Source organism: Chiloscyllium plagiosum, unplaced genomic scaffold, assembly GCF_037043375.1.
Source record: "Chiloscyllium plagiosum isolate Xiang-an unplaced genomic scaffold, Cpla_swu_hap1 HiC_scaffold_8, whole genome shotgun sequence".
Taxonomy (NCBI): domain Eukaryota; kingdom Metazoa; phylum Chordata; class Chondrichthyes; order Orectolobiformes; family Hemiscylliidae; genus Chiloscyllium; species Chiloscyllium plagiosum.
In genome coordinates, this window is record NW_028270146.1 from 90225973 (window position 1) to 90248821 (window position 22849).

The window sequence follows — 22849 nt, forward strand, 5'->3', positions numbered from 1 at the left end:
GACGAAACATTTGGAAATTAACCTCCCAGCTCAGTGAGCAAGCCTACATCCAGAACCTCAACCTGAGCTACAAATCTTCTCAAAGCTTTAAGTGAATGTATTTACTATTGTTCAAGTTTATTTCATGAGATTTGAGAAAATAATTCTCACAAAACTGCAATTATATTCCAAAAACAATCTACTATTGGTTGATGGATAAATAATAAAGAGCTTGCATTTATACATTGGTTTACATAATCTCAGAACACCTTTTAGACAATGAAGTTCAGTTTTTGAAGGGCAGTCGCTGTTATAACTTGGTAACTTGTGGACAGCCAGGTTACCCAAGGATAGCAGTGGAATATTCCAGTGACTTGCTTCAATGCAGTTGGCCGGGGAACCAGGCAGACCTCTTTGTTTCTGTTCATATTCTACCAAGGAATATTTTACATCCATGTGAAATGGAGCCTGGGAATGACAAATTGTCTGAAAATGGCACCTCCAAGCATTGCAGCAGTACTGCAGTGGGGTGTTAACCTAAGTGTTGCACAGTCAATTCCTGCCCTGTCATGCGATGCATTCCTGGACAATATCACCAATAGCAAAATTGTGAATGGGGAATACGTACTTATAATACAAGACAGTGGGACGGTTTCAACCAATCAAATTATTGATATCTACAACACACACAGCACACTAAAATCTAAAGGTAGCAACATTAAACATGAAGATGTTCCAGTGGCAAATAAATGCAATAATCTAAGAGAAAAAGAAAATGTGTAACACTGAGCCTTAGTATAAGGTAGTGTTAGTGGATCACACATTAGTGCACTGACCTTTGTCAGCCCACATCTAACATGGAAATTGATGCATAGAGTCTCCAGTGTGGAAGCAGGCTACTTGAGTCCATACCAAGTCTCCAAAGATCATCCCACCCAGACCCACCCCTGTAAACCCACATTTCCCACCTGGACATTATGGACGATTTAGTGTGGCCAATCCACCTAATCTGCACAACTTGGTTACTGTGGGAGAAAATCTGAGCACCTGCAGGAAATCAGCGCAGGCAAAGGAAGAATGTGTAAACCCCACACAGTCGGCTGATGCTGGAAGCAAACACAGTTCCTGCTGCTGTAAGGCAGCATTACTAACCACGAGCCACACATACCAGCCACACTTTGCAGATCATTAATGTCTCTATATATAACATCTCCCTCAGGGTTTTTTAAACTGCTTAATTTAAAGTTATAGAGTCATACAAATGTACAGCTTGGAAACAGACCCTTCGGTCCAACTTGTCGATGCCGATCAGATATCCCAACTCAATCTAGTTCACCTGCCAGCACCCAGCCCATATCCCTCCAAACCTTTCCTATTCATATACCCATCCAGATGCCTTTCAAATGTTGCAACTGTACCAGCCTCCACCACTTCATCTACAGCTCATTCCATGCACGTACCATCCTCTGCATGAAAACATTGCCCCTTAGGTCTCTTTTGTATCTTTCCCCTATCACCCTAAACCTATGCCCTCTAGTTCTGGACTCCCCGACCCCAGGGAAGAGACTTTTGGCTATTTGTCCTATCCATGCCTCTTATGATTTTATAAACCTCTATAAGGTCGCCCCTCAGCCTCCAATGCTCCAGGGAGAACAGCTCCAGCTTATTCAACCTCTCCCTATAGCTCAAATCCTCCAACCCTGGCAACATCCTTGTAAATCCTTTCTGAACCTTTTCAAGTTTCACAACATCCTTCCGATAGGAAGGAGACCAGAATTGTACGCAATATTCCAACAGTGGCCTAACCAATGTCCTGTACAGCTGCAACATGTCCTCCCAACTCCTGTACTCAATACTCTGATGAATAAAGGAAAGCATACCAAACGCCTTCTTCACTATCCTATCTACCTGCAACTCCACTTTCAAGGAGCTATGAACCTGCACTCCAAGGTCTCTTTGTTCAGCAACACTTGATAAGTTGTTTTATTTGTATGGGTATTGCTGCAATGTATTTCACCTCCCAGACCAATTGATAAGCAACATTGATAGAGCTTTAGGTAAAATTGTGCAAATTAAAAAAACGCGAGTTTACAAATTCATAAATGACCGGTACACACTATGCAAGTTTCTGAAAATGGGTCTTCTAACATTGGGTGGAGCTGGCGGTCCAGATTGGGGCTAAGTGCTGCCACTGAGCCATGTCTGATATCCAATGAAGAAGGAAGTCTACAAATTGCACTGTCATGGATTACACGCCCCAGAACAGATTCACTTTGACTCTGTATTCAATGATTAGATACTTTAATGGTTTAAACAATATGGTTTACAGTCACTGAGTATAATCCATCAAGACAACTCCTGTCCAAAAAAAAGCTAAAGTTCAAAACTGAAGTAAGAAATATATTGTGTATAAAAATAGCTAATTTAAAAATCTTTAATTTCTTCATAAATTTCTTTATATCTTCTGATCCCATATGAACTGAGGATGTCAGTACCTAAATCGCATTGCTTGCTCAATTAATGATGACGAATAAAATAGTTCATACAAGAAAAGGACCAAACATAGACATTGGATAAAGTTTCAGGCATTGTCAACCTTCAAAACAATCTCCATTTCCTATTTTAACCAACTACGTCTTTGAGACAAACTGAATGTCCTGCTCCCAAGAATTACCTAACTCTGTTCAGTGTGTTTACACTAGAGAGACTTATTTAATTTATTCTTTTATGGTATGTAGGTATCAATGACATCACCAACATTTGCTGACATCCCTTGAGCTGAACTGGGGGCAATTTCAGAGGGTGAACTGAATGGAGGTTTAAAACAATTAATAATGGCTTCATAGTCACCATCACTGAGACTAGCTTTTAATTCCAGGCTGATTAACTTAAGTTCCTCGAGTTGCCATGGCGCCTCTGGAATATTATTGCAGAGACATTATCCCCATACACCTTTCCCTCCTCTCTCCTTTATATCAGACCACGGGAAATAGGAAAAGGAGCTGTCTGTTCAGCCCCTCTAGCCTTGTCCACTATCCAATGAGATCATTGCTGATCCAATATTCCTCATGTCCACTTTCCTGCATTTTCCCCGTAACCCTTGATTCCCTCACTGATCAAGTATCTACCAGCCTTAGACAAATATAAGGACACTACCAACACAGCTCTCTGTGGCAAGAAGATACAAAGACTCACAAACCTCACAGAGAAGAAATTCCTCCTCATCTCAATCTTTAACTGGCACCCCTTTTCTTCTGAGATTTTGCTCTCTGGTCTTAGTCTCTCCCATGAGGGGAAACGTCCATTCAACATTTACCTTGTCAAGCCCAGTAAGAATTCTATATGTTTCAACGAGATCACCTCTCATTCTTCTAAACCCCAATGAGTAGGGTTCCACTCTGTTTGGTTTTTGCTCATAAGTCAATCCCTCAGACCAGGGATCATCTTAGCGTTCCTTCTCTGAACTGCCTCAAATGAAATAATATCTTTGCTTAAATAAGGGGACCAAAACTGCTCACAGGACTCCAGATGACATCTCATCCGCACCTTGTACAGTTGCAGTAAGACTTCCCTACTCGAACCCCTTTAAAGTAACCACTAACATTCCATTAGCCCGATTCTGAATGTGAAACAGTACACTATGTTGACATGGGTTTGTGAACACGTTTCACTAGGTTTATCTTAACATGTTTCTCTAGGTTGACCTGAACACGTTTCACTAGGTTTACCTGAGTATGTTTCGCTAGGTTTATCTTAACACGTTTCATTAGATTTACCTGAACACATTTCACTAGGTTTATCTTAACACGTTTCACTGCGTTTACCTGAACACGTTTCACTAGGTTTACCTGAATATGTTTCGCTAAGTCCCCCCGAACACGTTTCACTAGGTTTACCTAAACACATTTCGCTAGGTTTACCTGAATATTTATTGCTAGGTTTACCTGAACAGGTTTTGTTAAGTTTACCTGAACACGTTTCACTAGGTCTAGCTCAGTACACTTCACTGGTTTACCTGAACATATTTTGCTAGGTTTATCTGAACATGTTTCACTAGGTTTAGCTGAACATATTTCGCTAGGTTTACCTGAACACATTTCAATAGGTCTACATGAATGCGTTTCGCTAGGTCTACCTGAACATATTTTTAACTCCTTTGGCGCAGACTCGGAGTTCATTTCTTACGTGTGAAGTGCCTCAGACTCTGCTCGGCAGAAGCAGAATTGATAGGTAACTCCACTTCAGAAAGCAGGCTGTCATCTGGATATCTCAATTAATGCAGCATCTCTAGTTCATTTGTCTTTCTTGACCACTGCTTAGACTGTGGAAGATTGCTCCTGTTCAGAAAGTAGAGCATGCCTGCTCTATTGTGCTTGAATGGAGGAAGATCGTGGATGTGGTGTCTCTTCCACCTTTTGTCCATTGCAAGCATGGTCTCAAATTCACACCGGCTCTCTTGCTTGGAGGTCTAGCAGGTTGGGCACATTGTGACATTGTTACATCTGACTGGAATGATCCTCAATCTCTTTTCTTTCTTCGCCTTGTCTAAGTCATCAGGTTGTATGTGTCGAGAATGCAGTTCTCAGTTTTCTCCCCAGGTAGAGCTAGGTGATTCTGGATTGGGGTAGAACGGTATCTCAGGTATCTTATATTAGATGGCGTCATTGGTCATCATCAATGATTTCACTGAACATTTCTATTTCAGCTTTGGCTGGCTAATAGTGCAGATGAATCAACATGATGTTGTGAACTCATTGTGGAGCATTATCTGGGATTAAAAAGTTTGTTTACATGTTATAAAGATCTGTTACAAACACTTATGGTAAAGTCACCATAGTGCTACCGGATCATAACGCTGCTCTCTCATTAATGAAAGGGCAATAGTGGTGGTTTATTCTGAAGGTCACCACACCTCAGACAAGAGGAAAGGTTGAGAAGATATTCACTGCTTGACTTCTATCCATCTGAAATTGTGTTTTATTACAATCAAGAACATCTTATCTCTGTCTTCAAAGAGGTCCATCCCAAGATGTTCCCATGCTCTTGATGGAACTAAAGATGATACCAATGGTTCTTTTATCCCTTGATGATCAATAGCACTGACATAACCCTAATATAATTGTTTCCAATGTTCCTGGGAGACCTTCCACCAAACAGACCCAGTTGTCATTGTAGCAACTATTGCATACAATCAATACTTAATACATCAAGGGGTATATGGACAGCATGGGAAAATGGTGCTGTGATAGATAATCAGCCATGATCCAGAATGGTGAGCTAGGTTCGAGGGATGGAATAGTCAACTCCCTCTATTATGTTGCTATGTTTCTATATTGTGTCTCAGCACTCTCAGAATGGCCAATTTTTCATCACAAATGTATAAATCACCTACTTTACTGAGGTGTTCTCTCTGATCACAGTGCTGTCTGAGAATGAGGTTGTGTAATCAGATTAGATTAGATTACTTACAGTGTGGAAACAGGCTCTTTGGCCCAATAAGTCCACACCGACCCGCCGAAGCGCACCCACCCAGACCCATTCCCCTACATTTGTCCCTACGGGCAATTTAGCGTGGCCAATTCACCTAACCTGCACATTTTTGGACTGTGGGAGGAAACCGGAGCACCTGGAGGAAACCCACGCAAACAAGGGGAGAATGTGCAAACTCCACACAGACAGTTGCCTGATGCGGGAATTGAACCCAGGTCCCTGGTGCAGTGAGGCAGCAGTGCTAACCACTGTGCCTCTGTGCCGCCCACAATATGCGTGCTGATCATCATTTGATACAGCACTGACTGACAGAAGCACATTCTTCAAATTTCTGTACATCTCTGTTTTCATTCAATCGCTGAATTCTTGCTTGAGGAGTGGTGTGTTTTTTTAAAAATTGATCTACAGATTTCCATTTCTTCAACAAAAACATCTCCGTATTCAGATCTTGCCAGAGGGATACAGGACAAAGCGTCTGCTGTAATCTGCTGCTTTCCTGAAACATACACCATCTTTGCATCAAACGGCACCATCCTCAATCTTATGCTTATACTTGGAGGCACTTTAGTCAACTCCTTAGAATTTAAGAGCATCTATAAAAGTTTGTGGCTGTATATAAATGAAGGAGGGGAGATGCTTGAACTTACTTCTACAAATGGCAGGGGATGCTGGGTCAGTTGTTAATTTAAAATCTGAGATAGATTTTGTTTTGTTAAGCAATGGTATTAATGGTTATGGGCCAAAGGCAACTACAGTGCTTATGGAGTTAGGCCACAGATCAGCCATGATCTCATTGAATGGCGGAACAGGCTCCAGGGGCTGAATGGCCTATTCTTGTTTCTATGTTCTGTCTGTATTGTGAAGATGTAGATCACAACTTTCAAACATTTCACAACCCATACAACAGCTAATGTCACTGTATATTTCTGTTCAACCCTTGTTACTCTTTGCAAATTAAATTGGTCTATGCTTTCCATCAATCTTTATTTGAAAAAGTAAAGCTTACAGTCCTGTAGAGGAACTGTAACTGCAACAAAAAAATATAGGCTATAAACATCCCCATCTCAAAAGACATCCTCGCAATGATGTCCATGAGATTGGGCAAGAACTTTCAAATTTGTTTTGCATCATCCGCTAATATCTCAAACTCAATTACAATCTGAGGTGCTAGCAACTCAATTGCCTTTGTCTCTATAGATGATCTCTGACACCAGATGTGCCCTGAGTTTGGCCCAATTACTTGACAATCAGCTAAGGGATTTTAATCTTATTGAGTGCAAGTCCTGCTTGCTATAGTGTTGTAGTACTAAGTCTATTTGAGTGGTTCCAAGGATCAGGACATCATCCATCTAAATGCATTCATGTTCAGTCATTTGTGTCCTCTGGACAACTTCTAGTACTGATGTGATGCCAAAAAGTGATCTGCTGGAACAAAACCTTCCAAACATTGTCATGAAGGTTTGTGAGTTGCCTCCACTCTGTATCAAAAGGTAGTTACGAAAATTGTATCTACTTTTACAAGAATTGAAATCTTTCCCAGCTTTGCTGCCAACATTGACAAAGGATGAACTTTGCATTTCACTGAGCTAAGCAACATTCTGTAAGATGTATACAGATTCTGATAGGTCTGTCAGGTTTTGGTACTGGGACCACCTTTAAGCACCGTGGAGTCATCCAGCATTGAAACAGACCCTTTGGTCCAACCAGTCCATGCTGACCATGTTTCCAAACTAAGCTAGTCCTACTTGCCCTTTTGTCCCCATCACTCCAAACCTTCTCTATTCACGTGCTTGTCCGAATGCCTTTTACCTAGCTTGTTAATTCAGTCACAGGTAAACTAACACCTTGCTTTAACATAGAGTCAATTTACTTCTTTCCCTTTAGCAAGAGTGGATGTGGAATTTATTGAGGACAAGGAGACACACTGACTTAATTTTAAGACATGATGTGGATTACTGCTTCCAGCTTTCCTATCCGCTATGGAAATCTAGCTCCAAAGATTTTAAGCTGATTTTCTTGGCTTACCAAGATCCTGCAAATCAGATGCAAGGAAGTAGAAGCTTTCCTGCTTTAGAGTTGACAACTCTGGTTTAGGATCACATGAGCTTTCTGATGCGAAACCTTATATCACATGTAAATTTCCCTCACTACATTAAAGGGTTGCATTCAATTGTCCTATTACCCTGAGTTCTATACCTCCCAGCCCATGGAGTTTTATTTTTGATGGCTCAAGGAAGCATTTCTCCAAACATGTTTCCCCATCAATATGAACCAAACCTACTGCATCTGTTTAACTTAAAATATATCTTGTTTCCCTCCACTAGGATATCAGTACTCCCATGACTGATTCCAACATTTATTGGAGGATTGGCATTTCCTTCTCATTAGCATCCTTTATTTCTTGGATCTTGTCATCTTATGAAGGATTCTCCTTTGTTTTATTTGGCACAAGCTTCTTGCTGTGACACACAGCCAAGAAGAGACTTGTCTTACAAGAATCTTTGGTGGACCATGGACACTATTTCTGCCTCTCCTGCTTTTGTACAGCCACCTCTTTGCTTTACATTTTCATATATAACTGAGTCAATCATTTTTCAGATACAGTGATCTGGTGGCTGAACGATGACTCAGTGGTTAGCACTGCTGCCTCACAGCACCAGAGATCCGGGTTTAATTCCACCCTCGGGTGACTGTCTGTGTGGAGTTTGCATGTTCTTCCTGTGTCTGCATGGGTTTCCTCCCACAATCCAAAGGTGTGCAGGTTAGGTGGATTGGCCATGGGAAATTGTTCATAGTGTCCAGAGATGTGCAGGTTAGGTGGATTAGCCACGGAAAATGCAGGGTTAGAGGAATGGGGTGGGATGCTCTTCGGAGAGTTGTATGGACTCGGTGGCCTGAATGGCCTGTTTCCAAACTATAGGGATTCTATGACATCCCAAATCACTGATTAATTTTGTTTTCTGTGCTCAGCTTGCCTACTCGGCTAAATTACCTTTGTTAATGTTAAGGCAGCCCTCAACTGCAAGAGATAATACAATGCTAGATCGAAGACTCCAATAAAATTTTTCTCTCTGATTAGTTAGTCTGCAGTACTCTAGAATTCCGCTGAGATGATTGATAAAAATATTGATATTTTCTATTGTCATGGAATACGCTTATTACATTCAGTTTGCTCAATTATATCTTTTATAGATTGAAGTAGGCAATCCTTTTAATTTCTTCCTCATATATAGTTTTCTCTTGGTCAATTCATTGCCTGGCTAAGTTACCATCTGCACAGCCATTCATTGCATTCAGTAGTGTACTGAGATCATCAATATTTGATTTTGCAGTGAGACCCAATGCAGAGTGATATCAGGTAAAACTTCAGCACTAATTCAGCCATACTTCTATTAGTTGGATTCAATGACCTGCTCAAAACCTTCTAGCAATGGCGGAGACTATGACACTTTGTCTTTCACTAACTGCCACCATTTAATCTTTTTGGTCTCACTGATCTGCTAAAGAATACTCACAGAGTTTGCTGAGGGAGGGAAAGCATTAACAAGAAACAAGTGCCGTGGCGTCTTCTTGCCATGGGGCTGCGAGAGGGAGCAAAATTTGTGACATTGCATCACTTCCTGTCATTATGTATTCTGTGTCTCCTTAGCATATTGCACTGCTGGCTGTAACTGGATCAACCACAGCACACCCACTTTAACAATATTATAGTATCAGTCTAATGTTAATCAAAGAGAAGAACCTTTATGAGGTGAAGGTATTGCCCTATCACATATGTAGGATCCTTAATACGTGTTTGGTTCTATTAAAATCTCATTATAACTATCTCTCTCCCCTCTACTAATATCCAGTTCTCCAAACTCTTTTCCCTTCCTTCTAAGAAGACAGTAGCACATATGGTATAGTTGTGTAGCTTGATATCCTAGTTTTTTTTAAAAGCACTTTAACTCTCTATTGGTTACACACACAGTTTATCTTTGCACATTTCGAAAAAAATACAGGAAGAAGAGTGAATGGAAGCTGAAGTTGTCTAGAAGTTGTATCGTGAGACAAAGATGATGACCTTGGAGATGTGCTTCATCAGGACTGTTTTTCCAGAGAGTTCCGTCATCTCCATTTCAACCTCCAAGGTGGCAGGGCCCTGGATAGGCTGCACCAGCACCAACTCCCCTGTTTGCCTGTCTGAGCGTTGGATGGAGAAATGGTTCTGCCCATTGCCCCCTACAATACTGAAGCGCATGGTATCACCTACAAATCGGCTGCTGGTCATCCGGAACAGGGTCCTTGGGGTTCGTAGGTTGGAGGTTAAGGTCAGGTAGTGAAAGGTAATGGAGTATGCGGCATTTGCACACAACTTGTTTTCCACTATGCATGGGTTTCTCTCACATTTACTGGAATGAAAATGAAAAAAAAAATTGTAAGAATCAGGAATAAAGAAATACTTTAACATTTCAGGTATATATTCTCCATGTTTACAGCAGCAAGCTGGGCTGCAAGCAGTTTGTGAAGTAACAGCACCTTCCAATGTACTTCTGCAGGGGCTTGTGCTACAACATAGAAAGGTTGGGAACTTTGTAGAGGATTAGGCAAAAAGCAACTGTTTTAAAGAAGATTCAGATTTTGTAGAATCACCAAATTGTTATGGTGCAGGAGGCCCTTCGGCCCATCATTGCTCCTCTCAGAATGAACACCATGACCTAGTGCTGTTCTCCCAACCTTTCCACATAACGCTGCTCATTATTTCTAGAGAAATAGTTATCAAATATCCTCTTGATTGAAGCTACCCTTTATCACACTTCCAGACAGTCCAGACCTAAACCATTTGTTGCGTGACAAAGTTGTTTCTCATTGCATTTATTGTTTTAGCAAACTACTAAATCTGTGACCTCTTATCCTGATCATCAGGGAGAATTTCTACTTCTCTACTCTGTCTAGACTTCTCATGATTTTGAAAACTTCAATCAAATCTCTTCTTATGTTTCTCCAGTCTGTGGAAAATGATCCCAACTTTTCCTATTTATCTGCATAACTAATAATTCTCATCATTGGAATCATTCTCCAATATGCTCACAGCCTTCCCAAAATGTAGTGACCAATTATTGATACTGCAACTGATGAGTATCTGATGTATCCTTACAGATTGCTCCTGAACTCTATACCCCTATTAATAACATCCAGGACACAGTGTGCTTTACTAACTACACTGTCCAAGTGTCCTGCAGCCTTTACTGACTTATATATGTTTACCCAGGTCTCTCTGCTCCTACACACTCTTTACATTAGTATCTTTATTTTATATCGTCTCTCCATATTTTTTTCTACCAAAATATGTCACTTCACTCATCAGCATTGTGCCTCATCTGCCTCTGTCAATGTCCATCTGAAATTCTGCACAGTCCACCTCACAGCGTACGATGCTTCTAAGCTTGTACTGTGCTCAAACTTTGAAATTTCCTGCAAAGGGATACCGGGAGAGTGATTATGCTGTCACTTTAAAAGGTTATTGTGTCCTAGTGTTTTTGTTTTGAAGAGGTTGTAAGGCAGAGGTCTCTAAGAAAGTAAACAAGTTATGAGACCTTTAGGTTTTTTATAAAGTTGTCTCAATGGAAGCAGCCTGAATGGGCGTGGCCAGCTCTCTCAGAGCCGGATTTCTGGGTTTTGAGATTGTTTTTCAGTAACTTCAAAAGCTTTTGGGGTCTTAAAAGAGTTGGAAGCTTCAGTGAATGTCTCTTGGCTGCAACACACTTACAATTTTCTCTTGATGTTTCTTTCTGCTGGATTGGAAAACTGCATGTAAGAACCTGTTTTGAATTTGCCTTTTTACTGAGGGGTATGCTTATGGGATGTTATTATATTGGAACAGTTAATTAGAAATAGGTACTGTATCTGCTATTCAGTTAAGTTTTCCAATAGTTACGTTATTCCAAATTCCTCTTTCTTTTGATGGAATTTTAACTCTCACATTGTTTTGCTTAACATTGAGTAGTTTGACCACACGAATCACATCTGGAACTGGCACTTCACATCTACCTTTAAAATGAGGGTCTAGTGGGCTACCTTCTTAACATGTTTCGAGGGGTTCTGGTCGGGCCCATAATAGGAGCTACTGAAAGAGTAAGCAGTAATAGCCCAGATTAGATTAGATTCCCTACAGTGAGGAAACAGGCCCTTCGGCCCAACAAGTCCACACCAACCCTCCGAAGAGCAACCCACCCAGATCCATTCCCCCACAATTAACCCTGACAAATGCACCTAACACTATGGGCAATTTAGCATGGGAGATTCACCTGACCTGCACATGTTTGGACTGTGGGAGGAAACCGGAGCACCTGGAGGAAACACATGCAGACACGGGGAGAATGTGCAAACTCCACACAGACAGTTACCCGAGGCGGGAATTGAACCCGGGTCCCTGGCGCTGTGAGGCAGCAATGCTAACCACTGAGCCATTGTGCTCAATACTTATAGTATCTGTGGTGATAGCTGTAGCTGTAGCTGATAGTTTAATATAAAGTCTTGTACTTTCAAGCTGTCAGTGAATGATTGGATCCTGACTACATCATGTTTCAGCTTATACTACAATATCCTGCACACTGGAGATAAATACAGAGGCGTTTGCTTGATAACTGCAGATGGAATAAGGCTCTTGGCTCATCTCGCTTTCTTCTCCCTCCACCCACCCTCTTGTAGCACCAGACTGGGGCTTGAGTGGTTCAGATATTCTGCCTCCACTGGTGGACATGTCTCTCCTCCCCTATGTTGCAGACACATGGGTTTGCTCAAAGGTATCCTCACTTAAATATGTCCTCATGTCCAGTCTTGGCCACTGAAAGACAATACTCAGAAGCCAGTCCCACTTTACCCCCAAAAGAGATATTCTTTAAAAGCACCAGAACTTACAATTGTGATGTTTTTACGTAGCTGGCATTGTGGCGAGACTTTGGACACTCGGGGCGGACACAGTGGAATCCTCCGTGTATATTTATACAAATCTCCTCCCTGGTACAGTTGTGCTGATTGCTCATGCACTCATTAATATCTGTAGAAGCAATAATGAAGTAGATAATGCATGGGGAGCAGACAGTTACATTTGGGTTGAGGTAGGCAGCATTGAGATACCTCAAGCAAAATAGTGGGTTATATAGATAATAACAGATAGCTGGGTGTGTGGACAAGGTTTGCTTACCTTCACAGGTCCGTGAATCCTCCTGCAAGTTATATCCGGAGGGACATGTACAATAATATGAACCTGGCATGTTCACACAAGAATGCGCACAGAGCCGAGCCAGTCGGCCTGTCTGAAACAACTCACACTCATCCACATCTGAAGGAGAGACATACACAGTGATAGGTAAGCATTTGGAGAACAAGTGCTATCAACGGACCATTACAAAACTGGTGGGATTCGCAGTGCAGAACATCAGGCAGCGAAGCACTTGTTACATTTTCGGGAGCGTTTGCAACAGGTCACTGCTCTAGAATATTCTGATTTAGACCATTGCAACGGGAAGATCACAAAATGGGGACTGGGTTCAGGAAACAAATCAGAACATTTTTGGAGGACAGGAAGATGGGGAAGAGAGAAAGTAAGAGAGAGTCATAGAGATGTACAGCATGGAAACAGACCCTTCAGTCCAACTCGTCCATGCCGACCAGATATCCTAAATTAATCTAGTCCCATTTGCCAGCATTTGGACCATATCCCTCCAAACCTTTCCTATTCATATATTTATCCAGATGCCTTTTAAATGCTGTAATTGTACCAGCCTCCACCACTTCCTCTAGCAGCTCATTCCATACACGTACCACCCTCTGCATGAAAAGGTTGTCCCTTAGGCCCTTTATAAATCTTTCCCCTCTCACCCTAAACCTATTCCCTCTAGTTCTGGACTCCCCACCCCGGGGAAAAGACGTTGTCTATTTGTCCTATTCATGTCCTTCATGATTTTATAAATCTCTGTAAGGTCACCCCTCAGCCTCCGATGCTCCAGGGAAAACAGCCCCAGCCTGTTCAGCCTCTCCCTATAGCTCAAACCCTCCAACTCTGGCAACAAACTTGAAAATCTTTTCTGAACCCTTTCAAGTTTTACAACATCTTTCCGATAGGAAGGAGACCAGAATTCAACGCAATATTCCAAAACTGGCCTAACCAATGTCCTGTACAGCCGCAACATGATCTCCCAACTCCTGTACTCAATGCTCCAATCAATAAAGGAGATAAAATAAATAAAAAGAAAAAGAGATAAGTTGAAAGATAAAGAGAAGGATAAAGAGATAAAGATAGGACATAGATATAAAGATAAAGGATAAAGATATAGAGATGAGAGAGAAAAAGAAATAAAAAGTGAAAGAAATACAGATAAATTGAAAGATAAAAGGGGTAAAGCTACATGTAAAGGTAGATCATAAAGAAAGAGAAAGAATAAGAGAAACAAAGACAGATAAAGAGAGAAAGAGAAAAAGAGAAAGATCCCATGAGAAGGTAATGTATTTTTCCTCTTCTGACCAAAGGATAGAAATTTGGATACTTTTCCCCAAATGGTGACATTTGCTTGGGTCAGTTGAGTTTTCAGGAGATTGATAGACTTTTCTTGGGATATCAGGGAACAAAAGATGAGTAAATGGAGTTAAGCCACCAATCAGCCATTTGTAATTGAATGGTGGTATAGGTTCAAGGGGCTGAATAGCCTATTTCAGCTTCTGAGGAGAACAAGTAGCAGAGATCTTTAAATAAGGATTCAAATCTTAGGCCCAAATGATCATTTCCCATTTCAAAAACAATTTTTATCAATAAAATATTGAATAGTGGGCATCACTTTATCAATATAATTCAGTAATAATCAATCACCTTGACAAAGATTCGGATGGGATTAGGAGTAGAGCATTTGGCCCCTTGAGTCTGCTCTGCCTTTCACAGAATGGAGAGCAGATTCATACCAAGTCCCACTCCCTTATCACCTCCTGACGTCTGGACCCCAGTCCAATAATGCCTCTATTTTAAACCTCTCAATTTTTTATCTTTAAGTTCTTTGGTGTTCTCAGCCCCAGCCATCCCTGTAACCTCCTTTATCCTTCCAACACCTCCCCCCTACAACACTACACCATAAGACCATAAGACATAGGAATGGAAGTAAGGCCATTCGGCCCATCGAGTCCACTCCACCATTCAATCATGGCTGATGGACATTTCAACTCCACTTACCCGCATTCTCCCCGTAGCCCTTAATTGCTTATGACATCAAAAACTTATCAATCTCTGCCTTGAAGACATTTAGCGTCCCGGCCTCCACTGCACTCTGTGGCAATGAATTCCACAGGCCCACCACTCTCTGGCTGAAGAAATGTCTCCGCATTTCTGTTCTGAATTTACCCCCTCTAATTCTAAGGCTGTGTCCACGGGTCTTAGTTTCCTCGCCTAATGGAAACAATTTCCTAGCGTCCACCCTTTCCAAGCCATGTATTATCTTGTAAGTTTCGAATAGATCTCCCCTTAATCTTCTAAACTCCAATGAGTACAATCCCAGGATCCTCAGCCGTTCCTCGTATGTTAGACCTACCATTCCAGGGATCATCCGTGTGAATCTCCGCTGGACACGCTCCAGTGCCAGTATGTTCTTCCTGAGGTGTGGGGACCAAAACTGGACACAGTACTCCAAATGGGGCCTAACCAGAGCTTTATAAAGTCTCAGTAGCACAACAGTGCTTTTATATTCCAACCCTCTTGAGATAAATGACAACATTGCATTCGCTTTCTTAATCTCGGACTCAACCTGCATGTTTACCTTTAGAGAATCCTCGACTAGCAATCCCAGATCCCTTTGTACTTTGGCTTTATGAAAAACACCAAACAACACCAACCCCACCAGTGGAACCCTTCCAATGCCACTTGCTCATTTTCAGTTTCCCTCAACCTAACAGTGTCTGGAGTTCTGGAAATCCCTCCTTAAAGTTCTCCACCTCCCCTTAAAGCCTATTGCACTGGTGAAGTACTTGCTCACTGATCCCAACACCTCCTTGGGTGCCATGATATCAAATGATTGCTGAATTATTGAGTAACTTGCTTGTTTTGTTTTATCACATTGAAGGTTAAATCAATTCAAGCGATCAAGCGGCTCGAGGGTGATCTAGGATGATTGTAGTCAGTTTCGGATTTGAAGAAGGATATTGTGGAAATGGGCTGCATGCAGAGATTCACCTTCACAGTGAAGCCCAACTTACCTCGACACTGTCTAACATCCTTCCCACTGAGGCGGAAACCTGACTCACAGCTGCAATGTTGTGAGCCCTGGACATCTGTGCAACGTGGCTGGTGACTGAAGGACGAGTCACTCTGTGATGTAGTCCACTCTGCCATGTGCAAGAAACAAGTGGCGATGAAGTAAACAAAAGCATGGAACTGATGCCAAACCTTTACAAATTACTGACTAGGCCTTAGCTGGAGGATTATGTCCTCAAGTGATACAGCATGAAAACAGGCCCTTCGGTCCAACTCATCCATGCTGACCAGATATCCCAAACTGAGCTAGTCCCATTTGCCTGCATTTGGCCCATATCCCTCTGAACTTCTTCTATTTATGTACCTGTCAAAATTTCTTTTAAATGTTGTAATTGTACCAGCCCCCACCACTTCCTTGGGCAGTTCGTTCTAGACACACACCACCCTCTGCATGAAAAAGTTGCCCCTTTGCTCCCTTTTAAATCTTTCCCCTCGTGCCTTAAACCTATGCCGTCTAGTTTTCGATTCTCCTACCCTTGGAGAAAGACCTGGGCTTTTCACTTTATTTACGCCCCTCGTGATTTTATAAACCTCTACAAGGTCACCACTCAGCCTCGATACTCCAGGGAAAAAAGCCCCAGCCTTTTCAGCTTCTCTCTATAATGCAAACCCTCCAAATCTGGCAACATCTTTCCTGAATCCTTTCAAGAGGTTTAGCAGCATCTTTCCTATAGCAGGGAGACCAATTATTTTACACTGAACTGAACTCTGTTCCTTGACAATGTAGCATCACAATCAGTAATGACTTTTCTCCTGTAGCATGGAGACCAGAATTGTAAAAGTGGCAACAACAGTGCCTCATAAAGCTTCAACATGACATCCCAACTGCTTTAGTCAATGTTCTGACTAATGAAGGCGAGCATGCCAAACACCTTCTTCACCACTCTGTGTACTTGTGCTGCCACTTTCAAGAAGCTATGTACCTGAACCCCTAAGTCCTTCTGTTCAACAGCACTCCCAGCAGCCTACCATTAACTGTGTAAATTCTGTGTCCTATTCCAGGCATCGTTCTTTGGAAAGGATGGCAAAGCAAGGAGAGTTACGAAAATGGAAAACATTTCTCAGTTATTTGGAGAGACTAAAATAAGTACATTTTTTTCTCTGTGGAAAAGAGAAGGTTAAAGACAGATTACAAAATAAATTTTCAAAATAATGAGGAACCATGCTAAAGTACATAGGGAGCAATTGTTTCAATTATTTGGAGAGACTAAAATTGTTCTCTGCAGAAAGGAAAAGGTCAAAGACAGATTGAAAAATAAATTTTCAAAAGGATGAGGGACCTTGCTAGAGGACATAGTGAGCAATTATTTCCAATGTCAGGGGCATTAGTAACCAGGCAACTAGATTGGATTAGATTCCCTACAGTGTGGAAACAGGCCCTTCAGCCCAACCAGCCCACACTGACCCTCCGAAGAATAACCTACCCAGACCGATTTCCCTCTGACTAATGCACCGAATACTATGGGCAATTTACCTGACCTACACATCTTGGTGACTGTGGGAGGAAACCAAAGCACCCAGAGGAAACCCACGCAGACACGGGGAGAATGTGCAAACTCCACATAGACAGTCGCCCAAGGCTGGAATCGAACCTGGGACCCTGGTGTTGTGAGGCAGCAGTGCTAACCACTGAGCCGCCATGCCGCCCCAAATTTAAACTAATTTAAAATATCTGGGAAAATACGAGTATACAAGAAATTAGAGCATAGTCAAGCTTAGACCATGCAGACACCATTTAATGTTGGGCTTCACTTTCCTGCCTGTGCCCTATATCTCTTGATTCCCTTAGAAACAAAATTTCAATCTAACCCAGCCTTTAAAGTGTATTCAAAGTACAGACTCCATAACCCTAAAGAATTCCAAAGATTCACAATCCTTTGAGTGAAGTAATTTCTCATCTCAGTCCTGAATAATCAGCCTCTTATTCTGACACTGTGCCCCCATGTTTTTCATTTCTAAAGCACTAGCGCTCTCTCAGCATCTGCCCTCTTAAGCCCTCTTCAGAATCATCTTCGTGAGGTCGCCTCGCACTCTTCCAAAAGCCAAAGAATATGGACCCAATGTACTCAGCCTCTCATTATTGGACCATGCCTTTTCCTAGAGATCAATTCAGTGAGTGCTTCTTGCACTAGATCCACATTCTCCCTTAAATACGGAGACCAAAACTGCACATATAGGGCAAAATCCTTCATTGGCAGTAAGGATTTTTAGAATCCAGTGGACGTCACTCAGTGAGCCAGCATTTATTGCCCGTCTCTAGTTTCCCTTGAGATGGTGGTGATGGGCTGCCTTCTTGAACCACTGCAGTCCACATGTTGTAGTTAGACCAACAATGCAATTGGGGAGAATATTCCAGGATTTTCACTCAGTGACCGTGAAGGAACAGCAATATTATTTTATTCATTTGTGGGATGTGGGCATCAATGGCTGGCCAGCATTTATTGTCTGGTTGCTCTTGAGAAAGGGTGGTGAGCTGCCTTCTTGAACCGCCACAATGCCCTTAGGGAGAGAATTTCAGGATTTTGACCCAGCGACAATGAAGGAACGGCGATATATTTCCAAGTCAGGATGGTGAATGGTTTGGAGAGGGTCTTGAAGGCGATGGTGTTCTCATCTATCTGCTGCCCTTGTCCTTCTAGGTGGAAGTGGTTGTTGGTTTGGAAGGTGCAGTCTTTGGATCTTTGGTGAACTTCCTCAGTGCATCTTGTAGATGGTACACACTGCTGCTACTGAGCGTTGATGGCAGAGGGAGTGAACATGGGTGTCTATCAAGCAAGTTGCATTGTAGATTAGGCTCAGGGATCACAATCTGACAGCACGTTATAGGTAGCTGCTTTTGGAGAAAATGACAGCTGGGGTCTCTAACACACTAAGGATAGCTGGACACCAGGCCTATGATGGGCACCATGTTGGTGATGTGCTGCTGGAATCAGCCAGGACAGATTTGGAGAGGCCATGCACAGACTGGAGTGAAAGGCAGGGAAGTCTGTCCAGGTTTTGACTGCTATCATGGCTCTGGCATATGGAGACTTAGCTCCCTCTCTGCCAAAATGTTTACCAACATCTGCGAAAATGTGGCCCACTCATTAAGCCTGTCTATATCCATCTGCAGACTTTCCCATTTACACAGTTTAGGTGAATACCTTTCCTCAGAGAGCTATGGGTGGTTCAGGAAGGCAATTTGCTGCCATCACAAGGCTAGTCAAGGTAATAGATGCCCATATGCCACAAGCAAATATATAAATAAATGCCCCCGCGCACACAAAACAGCAGTGTCCTGGCTGATAATTATCCTTTAAGCAACAGTTGACCTAGATCATAGAATCCCTACAGTGTGGAAGCAGGCCATTCGGCCTATCAAGTTCACAATACCTCTCTGAAGAGCATCCGATCCAGACTCAAGCCCCTACCTACCCTGTAACTCTGCATGATCCATGGCTAATCCACTCCAACTGCAAATCCATCCCACCTGCAAATCCACCTAGCTTGCACATCCCTGGACACCATGGGCAATTTAGCATGGCCAATTCACCTAAGCTACACATTTTCAGACTGTGGCAGGAAACTTGAGCACCCAGAGGAAACCCACACAGACACGGTGGGAATGTACAAACTCCAAACAGACAGTCGCTCGAGGGTGGAATTAAACCCAAGTCCCTGGCACTGTGAGACAGCAGTGCTAATCACTGAGCCACCGTGCCAACCTGATCACTGTGTTATTGCTCGTTATGGGAACCCGCTATGCTCAGATTGGCTGCCAACTTTCTGGCTGGTTTATAGAATATGCTCAATAAACCAGCTGTAAAGCGCTTTGGGGTATGAGGAAACGAAAGATGCGATATGTATGCAAGCTGCTGACTGACTGTCTTTCATTTTGTAACCTGCTTTTGGTTTTGCACACAGCCACCTCCAAAAAAAGCCAAACATCTTCAGAAAGGGGAGGGTCCCAGACTCATAATGTACCCAACACTGAGTACCTCTTCTATGTGGACGACTGACCAATAAGAGAATGAGACAGGGAGACAAGAAGCCACAGCTATTCATCTGTCCGCTGTGCTATTCACTTGTTGCATTCCCTCCTTTGTAGCTGTTAGTCGATCTTTGCCCCTTGAGCAGCGAGCTTGTTCTGTGTTTTTGAAGAAAACAGGGGTCCCATTGTCACTGGAGATACCTCGGGATCAGTCCAAGTGATTAGGAGAGTGAGAATTAGACGGGACTTGCATTCCTGAGGTGAAATAAGCCTGGCAACATTCCCAGATCCCCACAGTGCATGCTGCTAATAGCAGTGAGAGCCAGCAGTTCCTACCCAAACTTAACACCATGTGGTAGATTTAGCCTGGTTTAAGCTCACTGTTTCACATCAATTCCCTAGTGAGTATTGCATGCCAGTAGGCATGAGAGCTGTCTTCTATCACCTCAGAGCATAGTACAAGTCACTTCTCTTTCAGCGCTGCCCCACATCAAGTTACAGTTCCCATCGTTTACACCATCCACATTTATATAGGGCAACCACCTGCATAAGGCAAACTGTGCCAACTATATGTCATCACCATGCATGTCAAACACAAAGATACCACTGAAATGTATTAGATCACATCAGCTATTTGACGGGCAGCTGAGTACCTAGCCCATTTAAAATGCTCCACTGATTTCAAACCAAGTTGAAGCTTTTGTGCACCTTCATCAGCTCAAATCGTTAATGACAGCAGACAGGTCATAAAGTGCAAACTTCACTCGCCTCTCCTGGGAAATTATATCACTGCAAGGTTGGGAGAAAAGGAAGATATTTCAAGTGAGAAGACAGGAAGGTTGAGAAAGAGATTTGCATTTGAATAGCACCTTTCACAATCTCAAGGTGGCCCAAAGCATCTTTCTGCGTACAAAATACCTTTTTGCAAGATTGCCACCCTGAAGTGTAAGAAACACGACAGCTATTTTGCACACAGCAAGATCCCACAAACATCAATGTGATGATAGCCAAACAATCTGCTTTCAGTGATTTTAGTTGAAACATGCATAAATTTGGCCAAGACAATTCAGGGGCAAACAGCTTCAAATGGTATGATGGAACCTGAAATGGTAAATTGTGTCCTGGTCGAACACTCTCAATCAGCACCTTTGAGCTCAAATTTGCACAAGCTTTTAATAAGATGTTTCATTCAACATAAACATTGAACAATGTTGATGGGGCTGACGTTTTCCTGACTGGCATATTCATTTATTTATTTTTAATTTTATGGAACAGTACAAGTTGCAAACAAACAGTTAACATGAACAACCGTATACAGGAAACAGCAATTTATAAGGGAAAGGAGAGGCAAAGCCAAACCCTAAACCCCACTGTACAACAACTTCACAGGGAAACAAGGATGATCCTCAAATCCTTACTCACAGGTTTACATTCACTGGCCAGAATGCACTTCATATGAATCATATTGGCACAGAGATAGCCTGCTCTGTGCAGCATTGACCATACCTCTGTCCAAATTTCCATTCGGCTTCTCCCAAGTCACAACCATTTTGTAACAGATCTCCTTTGGTACCTTCTCTCAATATCTCCATTCCTCTCCCATTAAGGATGAATATATTGATGGAGGTTTCAACACATCTTCATGGATTGCAAGCGGTAGAGGTATTGCCACGTTAATGATGACTGAGAATTACCTTCCAAGTTTCGTTTAAATTTTCAGCAAGGCAGTTTTATTCTGATTTCACCCAGTGAAATGAACCAGACAATGTCTGCCACCTATTTTGTCAGCTTTAATGCACAGACTTTCAAGGGCTCTTGTGGTGTGGCGGTAGTGTCCCTGTCTCTGAGCCAGGAGACCTGAGTTCAAGTCCCACCTGCTCTGGAGGTATGTAAAAACATCAATGAACAGGTCAATGAGAAAATATTTACATACAAGTGTGCCAAATATTATACACTGAATCCAATGCTTTACAGATAGAAGGAATATGGTGGCAGAGAAATTGCTGGAGAAACTCAGCAGGTCTGGCAGCATGTATGGGGAGCAAAAATGGATGTTAGATGCTGCCCGACCTGTTGAGTATCTCCAGCAATTTCTTTTTCCGTCTCAGATTTCCAGCATCCACAATTCTTAATTTTATATTACATAGACACAACCTGCCTGTTTTATCATCTTTAAAAATAAGAGACCTTTTGCCAACTAATTAGCATTTTCCATTCATAGTGTATAAATGTGTTTTATTTTTCTTTTGTCATTGGTATCCTTGCAAATTGCCTTGATGAGTGCAAGACAAAAAGTTTCAACAGAAATGCCTTGTTCCAACAAGTTCTGCATTATCAAACAACTGTATATAATCAGTTCACGTTTGATACATGGCTCCTTGGTTACCTCTGCGTGTTTTTCCTGACAACTCTTACTGTCTTTTGCAGTCTCAGGGCTCTTCAGTGTTGATAGTGTTGGAAAACACAGATGACAATTCAGTACAGTCACAAGTTGACAATACAAAACAAATTTCTTACACCAACATAAAAGTGAAACCAGTTGTGTTTACGTTTTCCATTAGCCCTTTGAAACTTTCTACCTGTTTCCTGACAGGCTCTTCAGCGATCGATTGCTCCCCTGCCTTCTCACTCGTTTGAGCTGAGCCATGGTAATTTATTTATTAATTTCAACACATGTCCATGGATTACTGAGCCATTTTAAAGTTTCATCTGGCCCAGCAGGATGTATTATCTTTATTCAGAGCCTCCAATGTGTATTCAATGCATGTTTGAACTTAGACTCCAGACTGCTCCCACAGATATATCTCACACCTTTGCCTGTATTTGCTTTGGAGTTATAAATTCCTCTTTTCCTCAAAGCAGAGAGCCAACTCTCTTGTTGCAGCATTTCACTCCAGCTCTACATTGCTTTGACCATTGTTATGATAGAGTCTAGAGGAGCACCCTGTATCTCTCTTTAGGTCCACAAATCCATTGACCAAAACATATAGTTACAGGTTTATCCAGTTACTCTAATGACAATTTAGATTTTTTTAAAAGTCTACATTGGGTTTTAAAAAAAGCAATGTCTATTAGTTTCTTTAATAAACAAAGAAATGATTTATTGGAAAAAATTAGGCTTATTTAACAAAGGT

At 42.0% G+C, this 22849-nt stretch overlaps 1 protein-coding gene across 2 annotated transcripts in view; it reads right to left on the reverse strand.

Moving 5' to 3' along the window:
• Positions 1-2263: 2263 nt before the first annotated feature.
• LOC122553990 (fibulin-7-like) overlaps positions 2264-22849 on the reverse strand; it is a 76259-nt gene continuing 55673 nt past the window's right edge. For both annotated transcript variants that reach the window (XM_043698477.2, XM_043698476.2), the window contains 4 exons: positions 15688-15816; positions 12656-12793; positions 12370-12508; positions 2264-9860 (listed from right to left, as the gene is read on the reverse strand). In XM_043698477.2, coding sequence (XP_043554412.1) covers positions 9500-9860; positions 12370-12508; positions 12656-12793; positions 15688-15816 — 767 coding nt within the window. In that variant the 3' untranslated portion in view covers positions 2264-9499. The remainder of the gene's footprint in view (positions 9861-12369; positions 12509-12655; positions 12794-15687; positions 15817-22849) is intronic.